Raw genomic sequence first — 19,150 nt, 5'->3', positions numbered from 1 at the left:
ATTAAGAGAATACAAATATAGAAATGAATTGAAAGAAAAATACAACTAAAAGGCAAAAAAAAACAGATGAATAGCGATGACGAAAACTATAAAACTAGTTTCACTATCCCTTCGCAATGCTCCAATCTCATGCTGCTGTACCTTAAAAAGACTTAAAAAAACAAAGGAGTAGCCCAAATGAGCCGTGTATAATAAACTTTTAATTTCAAGTTAAGATGGACGCCGTGGAACATACAAAAACACACATTTGCCTGGAAACAAAAACGCATTTTCTTTCCCACAATGCCGGGAAACTTTTGTCATCGATTCAAGTGGGATTAAAAAGTGTGGTGGCCCCGCCCCCTCCTAAAGTTTTTTAAGTCAGTAGATGCTAGCTTAATATTGCACTTGTTGAAATGAACGGGCCGGCTTTATGACTTTAAGGTGCAAACGGGTTAGGGGGGAGGAACGAGGAAATTACCTCATGGGGGAGTGACGAGAAAATGATCTCAGGGAAGGAACAAGAAAATGTTCTAATGGGGCAGTAATAGGAAAATGTTCTCGTGGTGAGTAATAAAAATATGTCATGAGAACGTAATTAGGATATCTAAATGGGGAGGAACAAGGAAATTATCTCGTGGGGGAGTGACGAGAAAATGATCTCATGGGGAGGAACAAGAAAATGTTCTAATGGGGGACTAACGAAAAAAAAAAAAATTATGAAATCTCATGGGGGAGTAGCAAGAAAATGGTCTCATGGGTGGGTAACGAGAAGATCTCGTGTGAGAAACAGGAAAATCTCATGGGAAAACGAAAATGTTCTCATTAGGGAGGAACAAGAAAATTATGTCATGGGTGAGTAAAAAGTCCTTATGGGGGCGTAATAAGAAAATGATTTAACTGTGGGGTAATGAGGAAATCTCATGGAGGGGTAAGGGGAATATGATGTCATGGGGAGTAACGAGAAAATGTTCTACTGGTGGGGTAATGAGAAAATGATCTCATGAGGGGGTAGTGAAGGAATCTCATGGGAGACTAACGAGAAAATGTTCTCATGGGGGAGTCACGAGAAATTGATATAATGGGCAAGTAACAAGACAATTATCTCATGGGGAGTAAATAAAAAATAATCTAATGGAGGAGTAATAAGTAAATATTCTCAGAGGGGATTAATCGGGAAATGTTCTCAAAGGGGAGTAACAAGAAAATGTTCTCATGAGGAAGTAACAAAAAAAATGATTTCATGAGGGATTAAGGAGAAAATGACTCATTGGACAAGGAAGGAGTCACGGGAATCTCATTTCATTTTGAAGTTCATTTACATATGGCCTGCTTCGAGCCACTGCCATATAAGGAGTTTGCCAAAGGGGGCGGAGTCAAAGCCAGCACCGGCAAGAGACAGTCCGGTTGCGTCGTTATAGATAAATCTCGTAGAAGTCGTCCAGTTCTTCGTGAAACAAGTCCCACTCGTCTTCCGATTCGTCGTCCTCGTCGTGGGTGTCGCCGCCGGCGGCCAATAGCATGAGGAGCATCTCGCTAAGCTCGAGCGTCACCGTCTCCTCGTCAGAGTTGTCCAATGAGTCGCCGCTGTCTCGCTCGTCCAATATGTCCCACAGGCGGGAGTGGCGAGAACCCTAACCCCAAAGAAAAAGAGGGTTTTAATTACCATCGATTCCGGACTACCGAGCGCACCAGTTATAAAGCCGCATGCGCAAATTTAGGAGCGAAACTCAACTTTGTTGTTCAAGCTGCACCGGATTTGACAGTCATAGAAAATCTAAAAGTTATAAGTCTTCGGTACCATCCGTAATCATGGTAAATGCGAACTCACGACCAAATAAGATCATCGAGTGCTGGTGGAAAACATCGAAGCGCACAGGGAGCGCAGTTGCTGTGTTTTGCGGAAACGTGGCTCACGTTTAGCATTCCGGACGCTAACGTGTAGCCACCCGGAGCTACCCGGAGCAATCCGGCTTCAACGCCGCTAAACAGAAACACGAAAACTGGGGAGAATCGGAGAGGAGGCGGACTTGCTAACACGAGGTGGTGTATCCCTGGATTTTCACAAAGAAAAGTTTTCCATCTGCCGCAGGGATGTCGAAATTTTGGACTGGCGTGACGTCATCCACTTCGCTACAAGCACCCCTAGGGCATCATGTTCATCTGTTAATAAACAACAGGGTAGACTGCTGGAAGTGTGAATTTCCCTACGGGGATGAATAAAGTATCTCTCTATCTATCTATCTAAAAAAATAATCAGCGGGGAAACGTCTAGTACAGAAAAGTAACACGTGCCGTGATTAAGACACTTGTTTGTAAATTGTTCAATTTTATTTGAATTGCCTTTAAAGATAAAACGAAACTCGATGTACCGTCTTAAAATTCTGAAGCGCCTACAATCGCAACAGCCTATACACATGCTGAGCCAATGTGACTGATCTTAAGCTCTCCCATCCCTTGTGAACATGACAAAGGCATAGAAAAGAAACCAAGTATTGCTATTACGACATAAAAAAAAATGAAAATACTTTAAAAATACGAATGAAAAATACTTGGAAATACAGAAAAACGTTTTTTTTTTCAATATATATTTAATATACAATAAAAATATATTACAAAAAAAAGTTAAAAACTTAAGAAAATATATATATTTTTAAAAATAGCTCTAAAATATACTTTTTAAACGAAAATATTCAGAAAAACAGAATAGTTCAAAAGACAGAATTTTGTTTGTATTAGAAAAACAAAAAACTTTTACAAACATAAAAAACACATTTCCTAAAAAAGTGAAAAATGTTTTTTTTTGTGAAAAAAGAAAGTTAAAAAAAAACGTTTTCAGAAAAGCAGAAAAAATGAGAAAAAAATAACTCCAAGACAGAAGTCCCCCTCAAAAAATACAAGAAAAACAGAAAAAAAATCTTCAAAAAGCAGAATTTCAGAGTCTAAATAAGCGGCCCGTGGAATAAAAAAAGACGCCGATACCGATATCTGTCAGATTCCCAAATATTTGTGCCGATAAACGTCCCGCTTCATTTGAACTCACTTGGCATAGAGGTAAGATCGGGCCTAGAAAAATCAGCTCGACCTGACCTGTGGGTATATAAACCCGAACCCGCTCGAACCTGACAAATTCATTTGATTTGATAAACAAGCCTGAAATAAACCCAAAGCTTTAACTAGCCGTCCAAGTAAAAACTAAGCTTTGCTCCGGCCATGCGTACTTCAGCGCCAAACTGTGCGTTTCGGCTGAACTACGCAGCTCGGGGTTTACTTGGGGCAGAGTCCCTTGAATCAAGTCTGCACTGCGCATGAATGAACGGTTTGGCGCTGAAGTGTGCATCTCCAGGACGTGGAGTGAACGAAAGTAAAACTGAACAAAATGACACCAAAAAGAAAAATAAATTCTGCAGATTCCAAGCTGCCAATAGTGAAAGATATGGCCAAAAAGCTGAAAGAAAGTTTGTAAAGCTTGTAAGCATTTGGCAAGAAGCAGAAATGAGGTGGAAAGGAGGAAGCCGCGCGTCTTTTACCCCAATAACGAAGAGGAAAATTCCTTTGGATTTAGTGATTAGGAGTTAAACTGATAGTTTGGTAAGCATTTTTTTTTAAATAACTAAAGGATGTGTTTGCAGTAAGATAGGTGTGTGAGAAATATTTTGCAAAAGATGCTTGTTTGGCTTTCATGGACTTGAAAAAGGCAGATGACAGAGTTGATAGAGAGGCGTTGTGGCAGGTGATGTATGGAGTGGGTGGAAAGTTGTTGGAAGCTTTGAAGAGTTTTTATATGAACAGCAGAGCATGTGTAAGAGTAAGGCGTGAGACAAGTGAGTGGTCCCCTGTGTTGACTGGTGTGAGACAGGGGTGTGTGATGTCACCATGGCTATTTAATGTGTACATGGATGGCGTGGTGAGAGAGGTGAATGCAAAACTATTTGGCAGAGGTGGAGAGATGATGGATAACAGTGGAATGGTGCAGGAGCTAAGTCAGTTGTTGTTTGCAGATGACACAGCGCTTGTGGCTGATTCTGAGGAAAGAGTGTGTGATAGGCGTAATTAATGTGTGAATGTTGGCAAGAGTAAGGTGAAGAAGTGTTCACATGAAGGACTGGGCATGGCGTTAAAAATGAGGTTGCATGGACAGGTGCTGGTAGAAGTTGAAAGCTTTAGGTACTTGGGTTGTCATGTGGCTACAGTTGGTGGAATTGAGTACGCACGGAGTGAATCAAGGTTTTGATGCTCTGAGGAGATCGTCGAGCAACAAGAGTATGAGTATAAATGTTAAGAGGGGACTGTATGAGACTATGATTGTGCCGACTGTGTTGTATGGCGCAGAGACTTGAGAAGGAAATTAGATGTTTTTGAGATCAAGTGTTTGAGGAGTATGTTAGGAGTGACAAGATTGGACAGATTGAGAAATTAAATTGTGAGGGACAGAACTTTAGTAGTTGTGGAACTGAGCAAGCGTGTGAAAAAAAGAGTACTCGGTTGGTTTGGACACATGGAGAAGATGGATGAGGAGCGAATGTTGAAGCAGATATACAGAGCAGAAGTCAATGGAAAGAGACCAAGAGGAAGGCAGCGATTGACATGTATGGATAGTGTCATGAGTGCACTTTCGGAAATATAGTGGAAGCTAGAGTTCTTGTTGGTAATAGTAATGAGTGGAGAGGTGTTGTGAAAGAATAGTGGGATCTTTGGACGCGTTCTAAGGGATGGGCAGGGCACCTGTATGATGAAGCAGGGGTAAACCAATGAAAGCTGTCGGGCCCTGCTGTTGAAGAGAAGAGTGTGTTGTGTCATTCCTGACCCAAATGACATGGCCGCTTTCTGGTGTCCCATTTCATCTGGAGGGACGAAAGCATGACCAATTTGGGTGCCGAGGTGCATCATTTGTTTGGGTGTTTGGGCATTTGGGTTGGCCGTGGTCATATTGTGTTTTTTTTTTGCTACCTTTTCCTTTTTTAATTTTCTTTGTTTTTGTGTATGTGTTTGTCTTACTGTTGGTCACCTGTCTCAGAGGGATATGACCATGGTAGGTATATAGATAGAAATAACTACTTGAGAAAAAGTAAGAGCATGCTGTGAAGATCCTCCACGAAGGAAAGAATTAAAAATTAAAAAAAAATAACTGGCGAGAGACAAGCCCGAACGCGCCGACTTGACATTTTACGATCGAAGCAGGCCCAAGATCTTACCTCTACTTGGGCATTGTAAACACTAGAGTAAGTATTCTACAAGAACACCTCAAAAACACAGGCTTCCTCTAATGTTTTTTGGAATCTTATTCCACGCAGAACATTTTGGCGGGGAAGGTCATGAAACGCCATACCCGATTCCTGCTGTTGGAGGCGTTTTGCCGTCGGGGGGGCTGAGCTTCCTCCAGGCGGCCGTCCGGAAAGGCGTGCTTGTAGAAACAGTTGGCGCCGAACGGGCAGGTGCCGCGGCCCTCGTCGAAGTAGCGGCACGGTTTGCACCTGCAATCCGGACAAATAAGACGGTTCGATTGAAAGTAGATCTACGTGTTGGATTGATGGAAATTCCTGCGTTACGCACCCCATGCCGTCTTTGTACGTCTGGATGAGCTTCTGCTTCTCTTCCTTATCCTCCACCCAGAACTCGCTCGGGATGACAAAGTTGGATGTTATTCGGCATTCCGGGCAAGATCTGTGGAGGAAAACCTTTACTTTACCGTGCGGAATTTTGAGTTTCTTAACGCACCCTCGTTACGGCATTTTCCCCAAAAACATCAACAACACCTCGTCCCTAGCTTACACTACGTTCACGTTACAGTCTGAAATGTTTTTCCAGCCCCTTATCTCCATTCAAAAACACATTTTACTATTTATATATTCTGAAAAACAAAACAAAAATAAAAATTAGATAAGAAAAAATTAAAGTAAAACAGAAAAAAATATTCAAAACCTGTGAATATTTGTTTAAAAAAAGCTTCATAAACAGAATCATTTTTTTTCTAAGAAAAAAAAAATCCCCCAAAAACAGAAAAACACCTTTTATCGAATAACGGAAAAATAGCCACAAAAAAAACCCAATAATATTCTAAAAAGCAGACAAAAGTATACGTTTTTTTCGAAACAACAGGAAAAAAAATTGTTTGAAAAAACCCACAAAACAAGTATATTTCAAAAAATATAAAAATAATAATCAAATAATAAAAAACAAACTGTTTTAAAAATCTGAGAAAAAACATTTAAAAAAAAAAGACAAAAAAAATTTGAAAAAACACACTTTGGAAAAAAATGAAGGTTATTTCCAAAAACAGAACGAAAGTTCAAAATCACTTGGAAAAGAATATTTGTATACCAAAAAATAGAAAATACTTTAAAAAAAATGAACACAGCATTTTGGAATAAAATATATTCAAAAGGAAAAAAATGGTATAAAAAAAAAAAAAACTAGAAAAAAATATATATTCTTCAGAAAGCAGAAAAAATATATAACAAATATATATATATATATATATATATATATATATATATATATATATATATATATTATATATATATATACACAGTGCATCCGGAAAGTATTCACAGCGTTTCACTTTTTCCACATTTTGTTATGTTACAGCCTCATTCCAAATTGTATTAATTTAATCTCTTATCTCAAAATTCTACACAAAATACTCCATTATGACAATGCCAGCGTTTCTCTGTGAAGAGAGGAGAGCCTTCCAGAAGGACAACCATCTCTGCAGCAATCCACCAATGAAATGAAAATGAAATGATCTGCATTTATATAGCGCTTTTCAAGTCAATGACTTCCCAAAGCGCTTTACAATGTGCTCCACATTTCCCAATAGCGGCCTTGCAGCCATGTAAGGCGCTAACCTGCTTATTGGAGGTATTAGGGGTTCAGTGTCTTACCCAGGGACACTTCGACATGTAACACGGACGAGCCGGGATTCGAACTGTGATCCCTTGATCCCAAGACGAGCGCTCTACCACCTGAGCTACTGCCTGTATGGTCGAGTGGCCAGACGAAAGCCACTCCTTAGTAAAAGGAACATGGAAGCCCGTCTGGAATTTGCAAAAAAGCACCTGAATGATTCTCAGACCATGAGAAACAAAATTCTCTGGTCTGATGAGACAAAGATTGAACTCTTTGGTGTGAATGCCAGGCGCCATGTTTGGAGGAACCCAGGCACTGCTCATCACCAGGCCAATACCATCCCTACAGTGAAGCATGGTGGTGGCAGCATCATGCTGTGGGGATGTTTTTCAGCAGCAGGAACTGGCAGACTAGTCAGGATAGATGGAAAAATAAATGCAGCAATATATAGAGATATCCTGGATGAACACCTGCTCCAGAGCGCTCTTGACCTCAGACTGGGGTGAAGGTTCATTTTTCAGCAGGACAACGACGCAAAGCACACAGCCAAGATCTCAAAAGATTGGCTTCAGAACCACTCCGTGAATGTCCTGGAGTGGCCCAGCCAGAGTCCAGACTTGAATCCGAACGAACATCTTTGGAGAGATCTGAAAATGGCTGTGCACAAACGTCTCCCATCCAACCTGATTGAGCTTGAGACTTGCAAAGAATGGGCAACTGCCTAAAGATAGGTGTGCTAAACTTGTGGGATCATATTTAAAAAGACTTGAGGCTGTATTTGCTGCCAAAGGTGGATCAACAAAGTATTAAGCAAAGGCTGTGAATACTTATGTAAATGTGATTTCTTAGTTTTCTATTTTTAATAAATAAAAAAAATAAATAACAAAAACTTTTACACATTGTTATAATGGAGTATTTTGTGTAGAATTTTGAGATAAGAGATTAAATTAATACAATTTGAAGTGAGGCTGTAACATAACAAAATGTGGAAATAGTGAAGCGCTGTGAATACTTTCCGGACGCACTGTATATATGTGTGTGTGTGTTTTGAAAAACAGAAAATAAAATGTTTCACTCCCACGATGCTTTTCCATTATCATTCAATCCAAAATCTCATTTTCCTCGTTCCACAATATTGTAATATCGAAAAAAATCGAAAGAGGCGCACAAAAGGCCCCCTTGCTAAGTTCCATGGCTGTAACAAATCCACCATCCCAATTTTCGTTCTATTGTCATCAAAACAGTAGAAAAAAAACCCCGTACTTGATAATCCTGCTCTCGAACTGGCGTGCGCTGCGCCAGCGTCTGATGCACTTGAGGCAGTAGCAGTGTCCGCAGTTGGAGAGGATGCCGAATCGGCGTTCGCTCAGGTTGCTTTTCTCAAAGACAACCTCCATGCACACGCCGCACATCATGTCTTTGCTGCGCTGGACGGCGAACGAGATCTCCATGTCCTTCTCGTGGGCTTCGATGCAAGCCTGCACACAAAAGCAAAATCGAATTGAGCTTGACATGCACTTATAGGGACGCATGATACTTAGAGATCCTTCCTTGTCCCGCAGCACCCCCTGTATGAATTGACATTCTCCTGCACGACAAACGAATACAGATCCCCTACTTACGAACGAGGTTCCGGACGAACGTTCGTAAGTTTAATTTGTCGTAAGTTGCTTAAGTGCTATATTTTGTATGTTTAAGATTTATATAATTATGTTTAAGGCTTGTATAAGTAACATGTATTGTTTTGTACTAAAAAATACACTTTTCATAAAATAATATGCTTTATAAAGAAATAAAGTTAAAGAAAGTTGAGTTTAATTTTTTATTGGATAAGCTTTAAGGAGGAGATCCTCCTCCGTGTTCGAGAGTGGCCGGAAATAAGAGATCCAACCATTTTCTCAACCGCATCGAGCTTTATTATTCCACTTTTGTTTCAAAAGAAACGGCTTGCCTCTTTTTTACAGCAACCATATTGAATGGATGCACGAGATATTAAACAATAAAATCGTGAAAGTTCTTAGTGCGCTGGAGATTCAGTGCAGTATATTTACACACGAACTAGGGAGAGGAAGCTTTATTTTTGGATTCTGGATGACCTCTTACAGAGCCACCACACGCCGGTAGAGGCGGAAAGAAGCTCTACAGTACTGTCCTGTACTCGGAAAAAGGTGCACACAATACGATATTTTTAGACATCCCGAAAAAAACGTTCGTATCTACCTGGTCGGTAATGCAGAGGGGGCGTGGCTAGGGTGCTCCTGAGTCAAAACAGGGCTGCCGCCCCTTACTCTTTCAGCTTACTTGCTTTGTGGAGGCTTCTAGTACCCTAATCTTAACCCTTTAAAACCCTGATATAGTAAAACATAAAAGAAAAAAATGTTTCAACCAAGATGGTGTTATATGAGGCCTTTGTAGATGAAAATGAAATCGTTTTTGTAAGGTTTTATGAGAAAGTTAGTATACTACATTATTATGATAATTCTAGTCCAAGGTAACAAAGTATTGTCCCTCAGTCAAAGTGCTTGTAGATTGTGAAAGTTCTGCACATGAGGTATAGCCTTCTATCAGAATTTCTTACCCAAAATCATTGAGCGTTCTCTATTCGGGCCCCGGTGCCGTGGAATGCTCTTCCCCCTGAAATTCGATCTGCAACCTCAGTGGAAATTTTTAAATCTAAGCTTAAAAAACACTTCTATTCTATAGCATATGAATAACCTATATTTTATGTTGATAATATGTGTATTATTTGCCCTCATATAGGTTTTAGATGAGGGAATGGAGTCATAATAGTTGATAGTCTGCAATAGTCTTTAATCTGTGCGGCCCTTTGAGACTCTGTCATTAAGGGCTATACAAATAATCATGACTTGACTTAACAATTGAACCCAATGACTATGTTAATGTAAGGAAAGTCCATAACAAAAACATTTCTAACACTTTTTGAAAAAAAGTTGTAATTTTACAAAGCTGGGTGTTTAAACATGCTTTTCAAGAGTAAGGGGTAGAGGAAAGGCAAGGGGGAGTAATGGGATCAAGCCTTATTCAAGTAGAGATGTTGATACAAGACACACTGTTGGTTATAAATATGTTGCCTAATAAATCATGAAAATGAAAGCTAAGGAAATTTTCCCCTCGGATGATTGCTTCCAGTTAATCTGTAATGCCATGGTCGCGCGACCTGGGGTGCGCCCTAGCTGAAACAAGGCTTGTGCCCCTCGCTCTTTCACCTTGCTTTGAAGAATGAAAACTTTATTCGAACATCAAAATAAAAACAGAACAAAAACAATAACCCAACAACAAAATAACGTGACATAACATGTTCAAAAAGGGGTAGTAAGAAGCAAATGCTTATATTACCTATCCCTTCATCTTCCCCACCAAATATACCAATGATATAACAAAAAAATGTAATGATATTAATAATAAAGGTTTTGATATAGAATAGCAACAATAACACAAAGTTAACTAGAAGCACTATTCCCAATCTCCCGCACCACTCACCTCCTCATCTCTGTATTCCACCAGGAATGTTCCTTTGTATCTAAACCTGAACAGGTGAATAGTTGGACACCGTTTGATCTCGTCTTGCAATCCATTCCAAAGCTTGACTCCACACACAGACACGCACATACTTTTCCTAGTGGTTCACACCTTTGGGATTATGAATTCACTACAGCCCCTTAGGTTATAATTTCCCTCTTTTTGAATGAATAATTTATGGATGTTTTCTGGCACCATGTTTTTGCTGACCTTAAATAGCAGTTGTGTAGTGAATAATGTTACAAAATCATCTAATTTTAATAATTTGGACTGCAGGAATAAAATATTAGTATGATCTCGATATCCTACCCTGTGTATGGTTCTAATTGCACGTTTTTGGAAGATAAAGAAGATTTGGACTTTCTTACCTTTGTTGTGAACACGCTTTTACTAGTGATAGGGGGAGTATTAAGACTGAGCCTTGCTCCAGTCAAATTATTCTGTCAGTCTCCTCGGGCAAGATTTTATCAGTAGTACAAAAAAAGATTTATTGGGCATCGCTATATAAGACCTCATGTGTTAAAATGGTGGAAACTCCTCAGAGGTTACGGGCCTACCTTGGTGTGGTGGGAGCGCTGATCATTGTCGCTGGGGTGCAGCACCTGCAGGCCGCACATGTCGCAGACGTCGCCGTGCAGGTAAACGCAGTTGAGGCCGTAGCGGCACTCGCCCACGGCTGCATACGGGCACAGCTGCTTGCTCAGCTCTTTGTCCACCGGAGCGGCCTCCGATTCCTCGATGAGCGGGACGGCAGAGCTCGCCGATTCTGGAAAATAGGAACTATGATTAGCAACTTTGTCGTTAAGTGTGATACTATGTCAGGAAAATATAGTGTTCCAAAATAAGGCTACACCAAAAAAAAACTTGATAAGAATGAAAGAGTTATTTTTCTTAGACAAGGCATGTGTGACATATGGAACTCATATGCCAAAATCCGATAAAAATTGGGAAGGCTGTGGCTCAGGAGTTAGAGTGATCGTCTTAGGACCGAGAGCCCGCAGTTTCAATTCCTGGCTACTTGGAGTCAAATGTTGAAGTGTCCTTGAAAAAGACATGAACCCCTAAATGTCCCCGATAAGCAGATAGGCGCCACACATGGCTGACTCCCCGTCGGTGTGTGAATGTGTAAGTGTGGACTACATTGTAAAGCGTTTGTGAGGTTTTTAGTGACTTGAAAAGGACTAAATAAATACAGTCCAGTAAACGAATGAAAAAAATTTAATTATGAAAACATTTTTTTTTATATAACAAAATAATCACGTAAAAGTAGATAATCTATTCATTTTTAAAGTCATAAGAAAATATATATTTTATCTAAAATCTCTGAAGTAAACATTTTGTTAACAAGTCATTTGTCATTTCTAAAGTAATATTAAGACAAAGCACGAGTACCGAACAATAGCGGCTAGCAACAAGCCATAGCCCACAGCCAAGTGGCTAATGTCTGTTGCTAGAGAAGGAAACAGTGGCAAAAATAAACTACCAGCTATGGAACGTGAGTGATGCTGAAAGACAAAGCAGTTGCAGCTAATAATATAAATTAAAGTCTAGCTTACTGCAAAGTGGCTACATGAGTGGCTAGAAAAGGAAACAAGAGAAGTTTGAATATGCCGATCAACATATAACTGGATCACAGTACTAATGTAAAAAAACCTAAGAATAATAATATGGCTAGCAGAAAGCCTTAGCCTGCAGCCAAGTGGCTGATAAAAGTGGGTAGAAGAGGAAACAGTGAGAAAAGAGTGGAAGTAGCCTAAATATATTAAAAAAAAAATCCCGTTTATGAGATAATACATTTGTTTTTGCTTGTTATTTAAACCAATAGTGTTGAATTTAAATAAATTAATTATTTTTTTACAGCTGTGTTATTTTTACAGTGTTTAAACAGTGTGTTATATAGGGTCACTATGTAACACACTCATCATCATTTGTCCCATCTGTTGTTTCCAAGGAGATCAACGCTGTTTTGTTAGTTCGCAAAGAAAACAATAGGTTAGCATATCAGCTACAGACAAGGTCAAGTCTCACGTTGAGCACCAAACGACAGGATCCGGCACTCACCCCGTCCGCAGTACGGCTGCCCCGGCACAAATTCGGCGGCGTTGACCCAATCTGGGGCTCCTGGGCCGGGGGACGGCCCACTGAGCTCCTGATCGGATTGGCTGGCTCGTGAGGTGGAAGGCAACGGCTCCGGCGGCGGCTCGTCTTGCTCTGAGCTCTGATGTTCAAACCTGCGGGAAATATATAAATGTTTTAATGGTATAGAATTGAATTTTGTTTATTTTCATTGACATCAACGTTGTCAAACACTGTATGCAACAAGATTAGACATGGCAAAACATGTAATAAAGACTGTAAAGAGAAAAGACTATCAGGCAATAAAATACAACGGTGCTTGGAAAACTGGCCTAACTCATCATAATAATGGAATGAAAATAGTGCATCAAAACATTAGCGCAACGATTATTCTAGTAGATTGAAATTCCGGAATATTCCCTTGAAAGACGTTACGCCTTTGATATAAAAAGGCCAATCTTTACTTGTAGTTAACGCGTGAACACGGTGACATTGTCCTTGACGTCAATAGATTTCACTTATCGTTATATTCAAGCTCAGTTTCCCGTTAGGTGATACCAGACTCTGGAACTGCCATTTTGCGCCTCGACCACTATTTGCAGTGGTTAGCACAATCGCCTAACACGCAAAAGGTCCGGGGTTCGAGACCGAATGCCGTTTCTGGATTTCAGCTCAACACCATTAGCCCACAACACCGGGTAGACAAACTGAGACTACTGGTCTATAAAAACCCACTGCGGAACAGGCCATCCCTTGTTCCTGCATTGTTGGACCAGTTCTTCATTTTTTCCTTTCATGGGCTTTGCTTCATCCATCTTCCCACGGTACAGTTAGCTCAATTAGGATGATCTTTTGGGCCTTTTCAGACCAAATCACGATGTCTGGCCTCAAGGAAGTTTGGACTACCTGGGGAAAGTGTAATTTCCTTCCCATGTCTACCCTCATCTGCCATGCTGGTGCTGTTTGCAGGAGGCTCTTATGGGTCTTCTTAGAGGATGCTGGCTTCTCCCCTTCCCTGACGAACCGGATGGAATGTGTTGGACTGGGTTGATGCTTCTTTCGCCTTTCCTGCTCCTAGATGTAAGCCAGTGCACCGAGGACCTTGTCGTGGCGCCAGCGGTATCTGCCCTGGCTAAGAGCAGTCTGGCATCCTGCCAGTATATGCGCCAGTGACCCTCTCCCACCAAATAGCCTGCACTGTGGGTTCTCACTCAACCCCCACCTGTACAGGATGATTGGTGTTGGAAGGGTGTCGTACACTGAACGGAACAAGAAAGAGGTCCGGAAAGGTTCCAATCTCTAGAGTTCTGGCCAGGTGATCCTTTGCTTTGGAAGGTCCCACTTTGTCCAGGCTCCTTGGACTCCAAGCTCCACAGCCCTGGACCACATACCTTCTCCTCCATTTGGTTACCTCGGCCTGCACCATGTCTCTCCTCTGCCTTGGATCAGCTTTTGACCATTGCTGGAAATGGGTAGACCCTAGTCCCTGACGCCGTATGCATGCATTTCCGATGACATCTTTCAACCTCAGCCTGCCTTCTGCCTGACGTACTTGGCTGTCTGCTGCCCATTTACGCCCAGATCTTGTAATCACGCCCGTACCCCTAACCATCTTGTCGCTGGGATCTCATAAGTAAGCTTTATATACAGTAGATTGCTAAAGTAGCCTTAATGTAATGCATGTTTATTGTTCACTGATCGCTGTAACCAGAGAACCATCGTGAATGAGACCCTGGCTTTATCGGATTTCCCTGTGTGAACAAATGTTTGAATTGAATTTAAACTCCGACTATCTACTGTTTACAAAGTAAGACACACTTTAAACATTGTGTTGAGTGGCTATGGGAGACTACAGAGGGATATCACACTTATTAGTAATTATAGTTGTGCCGAAATTCTATTTTATTTAATGTAAAATAATTGAAGTTTCATTTGAATTTATAACAAATATCATTACACCTTTTGACTTCATACACAAAAGGTTTTAACATACTGCGCAGTGTAAATTGAAGTTAGTTTGGGTATTTATGTTTTTTTTTTGTTTTGGGGGGTGTTGCAGGTCTACCTCAGATTATGTGAAATGTTTTTTGTCTTCATGACCAAATTTTGTTAACGTTTGTTTCATGTTCCTAATATTTGCGAAAAACTAGTTTGTCACAGTGCATTTGTTCTGACTTTGTATATTTCTAAAAATAGCAAAATGTGAAAGAAAAAAAAGATGTGATAATTGTCGACATCGACTGATAAGAATTTTTTTTATTGTGATAACAATGTTTGTCATATCGCCCAGGCTTAATGATTTTATATATATATATATATATATATATATATATATATATATATATATATATATATCCATCCATCCATTATCTGCACCGCTTATCCTCAGTAGGGCCGCTGGGGTGCTGGAGCCCATCCCAGCTATCTTCGGGCAGTTGGCAGGGGATACCCTGAACTGGTTGCCAGCCAATCGCAGGGCACACAGGGACAGACAATTTGCTTGCTCATTCACACCTAGGGACAATTTGAACCGGCCAATTAACCTGACATGCACGATTTTTGGAATGTGGGAGTAAACCGGAGTGCCCGGAAGAAACCCACGCAAGCATGGGGAGACCATGCAAACTCCACACAGGAGGTTTGATCTCACGACCTCAGAACTGCGACGCACACGCGCTAACCACTGTGCCGCAGTGCTGCCCTATATCTATCTATATATATATAAATATATCATATATCTATCTATCCATCCATCTATCTAATATATATATATATATATATATATATATATATATATATATATATATATATAAAGAAAACAGCATCAACATGACTTCACACGTCAATTTCAAGGAAAGAAAAAATAAAATAAAAATATACCAGCGTCCCAAGGACAACGAGGTGCCTAAATATTGAGGGCGAAACAGCCTTATGCAATTGCTATGCAGAATCCAATGCTCGCCCCCGTCCCTTTTTTCAGGATGGGGGTCATTGAGTCCACCACAATAGGCAAAGCCCGGGGGGAATTGAGCCAGTCGCAACTGACACCCGCCTCGCACACAAGCACATGTCGGGCGCCTTGACGGCAATCACAAGGACGAAAGAATGCGACTTGTTGTCAACGCCGACGCATCGTAATCTCTGCCAGTAGCTCCACCGTATTGTTGTTGCTATGAGAGGAGGAGGGGGAGGAGCGGGCGCCTCGGTAACTATGGGGACGAAACCAGACACAAAGTAGACAGCGTCTGGGCGCTCTCAGCACTCTGACAACGGAGCCTCATCTGACTCCCAAAAGGAGACGCTGTCTTTACGCCCAATCGACAGTTACAGAACAAAACATGAAAGGTTGGAGACAGGAGACATTCTCACATGAGAACAACAAGAAGACCGTTAAATATAACGCAGGACTATTGACCAATTGCAATTGAGCAAAACATAAAAGAGACAATGCATGACATGATGGAATACCAAATGGTTATAACTGAACAAAATAAGGAGAAACATTCCCAAACATGGACAGATCAACAAGACCATGAGATATAATGCAGGTACACTATCTAGGTCTAACCCAGCGGACAATGCAGAATATGCGGGCACTAACCTGCCCAGACTGAACTAAATGTGAAAGACAGACAACAAAACAAACCTTCCCACACGTGGACCTGATGATGAGCAAATTAAATATAATGCTACAATACCAATGAGATCCAAATGAACAAAACAAGAAAGACAAAAACACAAACAAAAACATGAGCGCAAGACGATACAGGATATACTAACTTGTTCTACCAGAACAAAACACGAAAAAAAATATTACTTAATGTTTTTCTTCAGTTACAAGTTGTTAGCGTGCCTGCCTTTTGCTATCCACATGTGGGAATATTTCTTGTGTCATCTTCCTTTCATGTTTTGTTTATGTTCCAACTTTTTTTAATACTCTGCATTGTTTTCCTTTAATGTTTTGTTCAGTTTGAACCAGGTATTTATCCAAAATATGTTTAATGGTCTCTTTGTAGTGGTACTTCCTTTATATTTCCATCCATTTGTAAGAGCATCTCCTCCTTCTGCATTGTCCTTTTTTCATGTTTTGTTCATTTAGAAGTAGTATTTTATCAAATCCTTTGTCGTCTGCCTTCAATGTTTTGAGTAGATTTGGTGAGTGTCCCAGGACACTGCCTTTTATGTTTCTCGTTTTGTTCAGTGAAAACTAGTTTGAGTTCAAAAATATCCCACGTCATCTCCTTTGAAGTTTTGTTCATTTAAATCTAGTTAGTGTTGGAACATTATGCATTCAAGCTGTGTTGTTGAGCCTGCGTTAGCATCGCTTTATTGTCCATTAATTCTGAAGCTAGTTGAAAACGTTCTTGTTCTGTTCCTCTACACTATCCGATACAGATTCCTTATCTGTCGCTAGATTCTTATTTGTGTCTACATTTATGAAATCGGCTTTTTGGCTTTGTTGAATTGTGGGACAATGTTGGGTTTCTTTCACCGAGTTGTTGTTGGTAGACATCCCAATTTTTTTTTTCCACCTTATCAATCGATCAATGAATTTTCCAATAAATTGATGGCTCACCTGCATCGCTCTCCGAATGCGCAATTTCCCTTCTGGTAAAATCTGCAACGCATGTCTCCCGCGGGTTTGCTGCTGATCAGATCGTGAGAATAGCGACAGCTGTCACCTTCTTTGCAGAGGCCGTGCAAAAAATACCTGGAAAAGGGAGACACAAAATTAGTTTCCAACTATGAATTGTTGACGTTGCATCAAGCGAGAACTTCTTTGGTGTATTCTTATAAGTTTCCATAACAGTTAGCCGTCCAACTTTCATGTTTTGGTTCTGTTATGATGGTATTCCAACATGTCTTACTTTGGCGTTTCTTCGGTTTGAGCTAGTTTGGGCACCAACATATCCTATATTGTCTGCTTTCATGTTTTGTTTCTGTTAGAACTAGTTGTTTTTTACCCTTATCCTGCGTTTTAAGTGTTCCAATATAATTTCGTTTTGGTACAAATAAATGTGGTCTGCGTTGTCTTCCTTTCATGTTTGGTTACGTTAGAGCTAGCTGGTGTTATAACAGATCCTGTGTCGTCTCCCTAGCATTTTTTGTTTACTTAGAACAAGTTAGCATTCCAGTATTATATTTCAGGATATCGTCATCACGGCACTCTAGTTGTTGTGACCGTGTGTGGAAATGTTTCTAGTGTAGCCTTTCGTTTTGTTCCGTTTGAACTAGTTAATATTCCAACATTATATTTCTTGGTATCGTCATTAAAGTACTCTTGTTAGTTTTCTGTGTGAAAACATATCCTGCATGGCCTTCCGAATTTGATTTTTTGTTCGGTTAGAGCTAGTGTTCCAAAATAACCTGCATTGTTTTGATTGCATGTTTTGTAAAGTTAGAGCTAGTTTGTGTTCCAACACTATAAATTAGTGTACCATCGTAATGGCACTATTGTTCCTAACATGCTTTGTTCTGTTAGAAAAGTTAGTGTTCCAGCAGATTTTAATCACCATCTGTTAAAGTGTTGTTCGGTGTAGAATCAGTTGGTATTCTAACATCTCCAGCTTTATTACGTTTCTTCAGCGCGAGATCAGAGTAAAACAATGATGCAAGAAATTGTGACCATAAATTAAGCAAGCGATTATTTGAACGATTCTTCTTGTCTACTACTGTAGGCAGTCGTCTACGTTTTATGTTTTGTTCAGTTAGAACCAGGTTGTTTCCTACCTTACCTTTTTTCACATTTTTATCATTACGAGTCAGTCAATGTTGTAGCATTCTATCCAACCAAAGGGAAACAAGGTCGACGCTTTCATACTTGATAAACGCGACGTTTCACGCTCAAGGGGGCGATTTGTCGTCGTCTATGCGTCGTTAAAACAACGTCGATTCAAGGACAAGATGGGAAAATGGAACAAAAACACAAGAGTCGAGCTAAGCTAGCGCTAACGCTAAGCGCTACAGCGCCGTTGACAGTCGTCAAAACGCTGCAAGTTCAAGGCCCAAATCACACAAAAGCTTCCTTGTTCATATTTGAAAGGCGGCAGTGTCAGTTTTACCTGCAAGTGACGTGTTTTGTCCAACCTGATGATGTGGTTGGGGCCGCCGTGGACGCTGCCGCCGCTTCCGCCATTGCTGTTTATGTTGAAGCTGCCCGGATATCTCCTTCGGGTGAATCCGACGATCTTCGGCTCCATTCGGATTCTGCCGAAGGGTGACGGACTCGCGTCACACGGTGGCCATATGATGTCATTACAACCATTTTGATTACGAGCGAACATTATTGTACTTATGGTCGGCTGGTTGGATCTCTTAACCACTAGGGGACGTAGTGGTACCATTTCCTGTGGTGCGTCTTGGGGAAGTACAGCCTGGTAGCGCACATCCCTCTCTAGAACAATATATGGGTCCACCAATTGTCATACCTGTCAATGTATACGTTTTCTACCTATTTTATACGTTTTTGATCATGTAAAATCGTGTACAGAGTATGATAATTTTTGTACGAGCAAAAATATATCTATTCTATCTATATACCAAAGCCGTCTTTTCCTCAATGGGGGTGACTTGAGTCGATAACACATTCACATTTACCAAACATTCATTCCCCTCCGCTTTTTCCAACCTGACACTGAACCATACCTGTCAACCTGTACGATTTTGCCGTACAAAGTACATTTATTATGCATTTCAAGACGTGTAC

General features: G+C 40.5%; 1 protein-coding gene across 2 annotated transcripts; it reads right to left on the bottom strand.

Annotated features, from left to right (window-relative positions):
* Positions 1–178: 178 nt before the first annotated feature.
* On the bottom strand, positions 179–18,644 carry mkrn1 (makorin, ring finger protein, 1). 2 transcript variants are annotated; one of them, XM_088348040.1, is made up of 8 exons: positions 18,507–18,644; positions 17,021–17,155; positions 12,430–12,599; positions 10,926–11,134; positions 8,092–8,306; positions 5,533–5,643; positions 5,309–5,453; positions 179–1,613 (listed from the first exon to the last, which is right to left on the bottom strand). In XM_088348040.1, exons 1-8 carry the CDS (start codon positions 18,578–18,580, stop codon positions 1,395–1,397), a joined length of 1,278 nt encoding a protein of 425 aa, XP_088204166.1. In that variant the 5' UTR covers positions 18,581–18,644; the 3' UTR covers positions 179–1,394. The 2 variants fall into 2 exon arrangements, with proteins under 2 accessions (XP_088204166.1, XP_088204167.1); XM_088348041.1 differs by lacking the exon at positions 18,507–18,644 and adding an exon at positions 18,180–18,379.
* Between the last annotated feature and the right edge of the window lie 506 nt (positions 18,645–19,150).

This window comes from Urocampus carinirostris, chromosome 11 (assembly GCF_059441175.1).
Source record: "Urocampus carinirostris isolate Australia breed hairy pipefish chromosome 11, RoL_Ucar_1.0, whole genome shotgun sequence".
Classification (NCBI taxonomy): Eukaryota; Metazoa; Chordata; class Actinopteri; order Syngnathiformes; family Syngnathidae; genus Urocampus; species Urocampus carinirostris.
The sequence above is the reverse complement of the archived record's forward strand: the minus strand, read 5'-3'. Positions and strand labels throughout refer to the sequence as shown.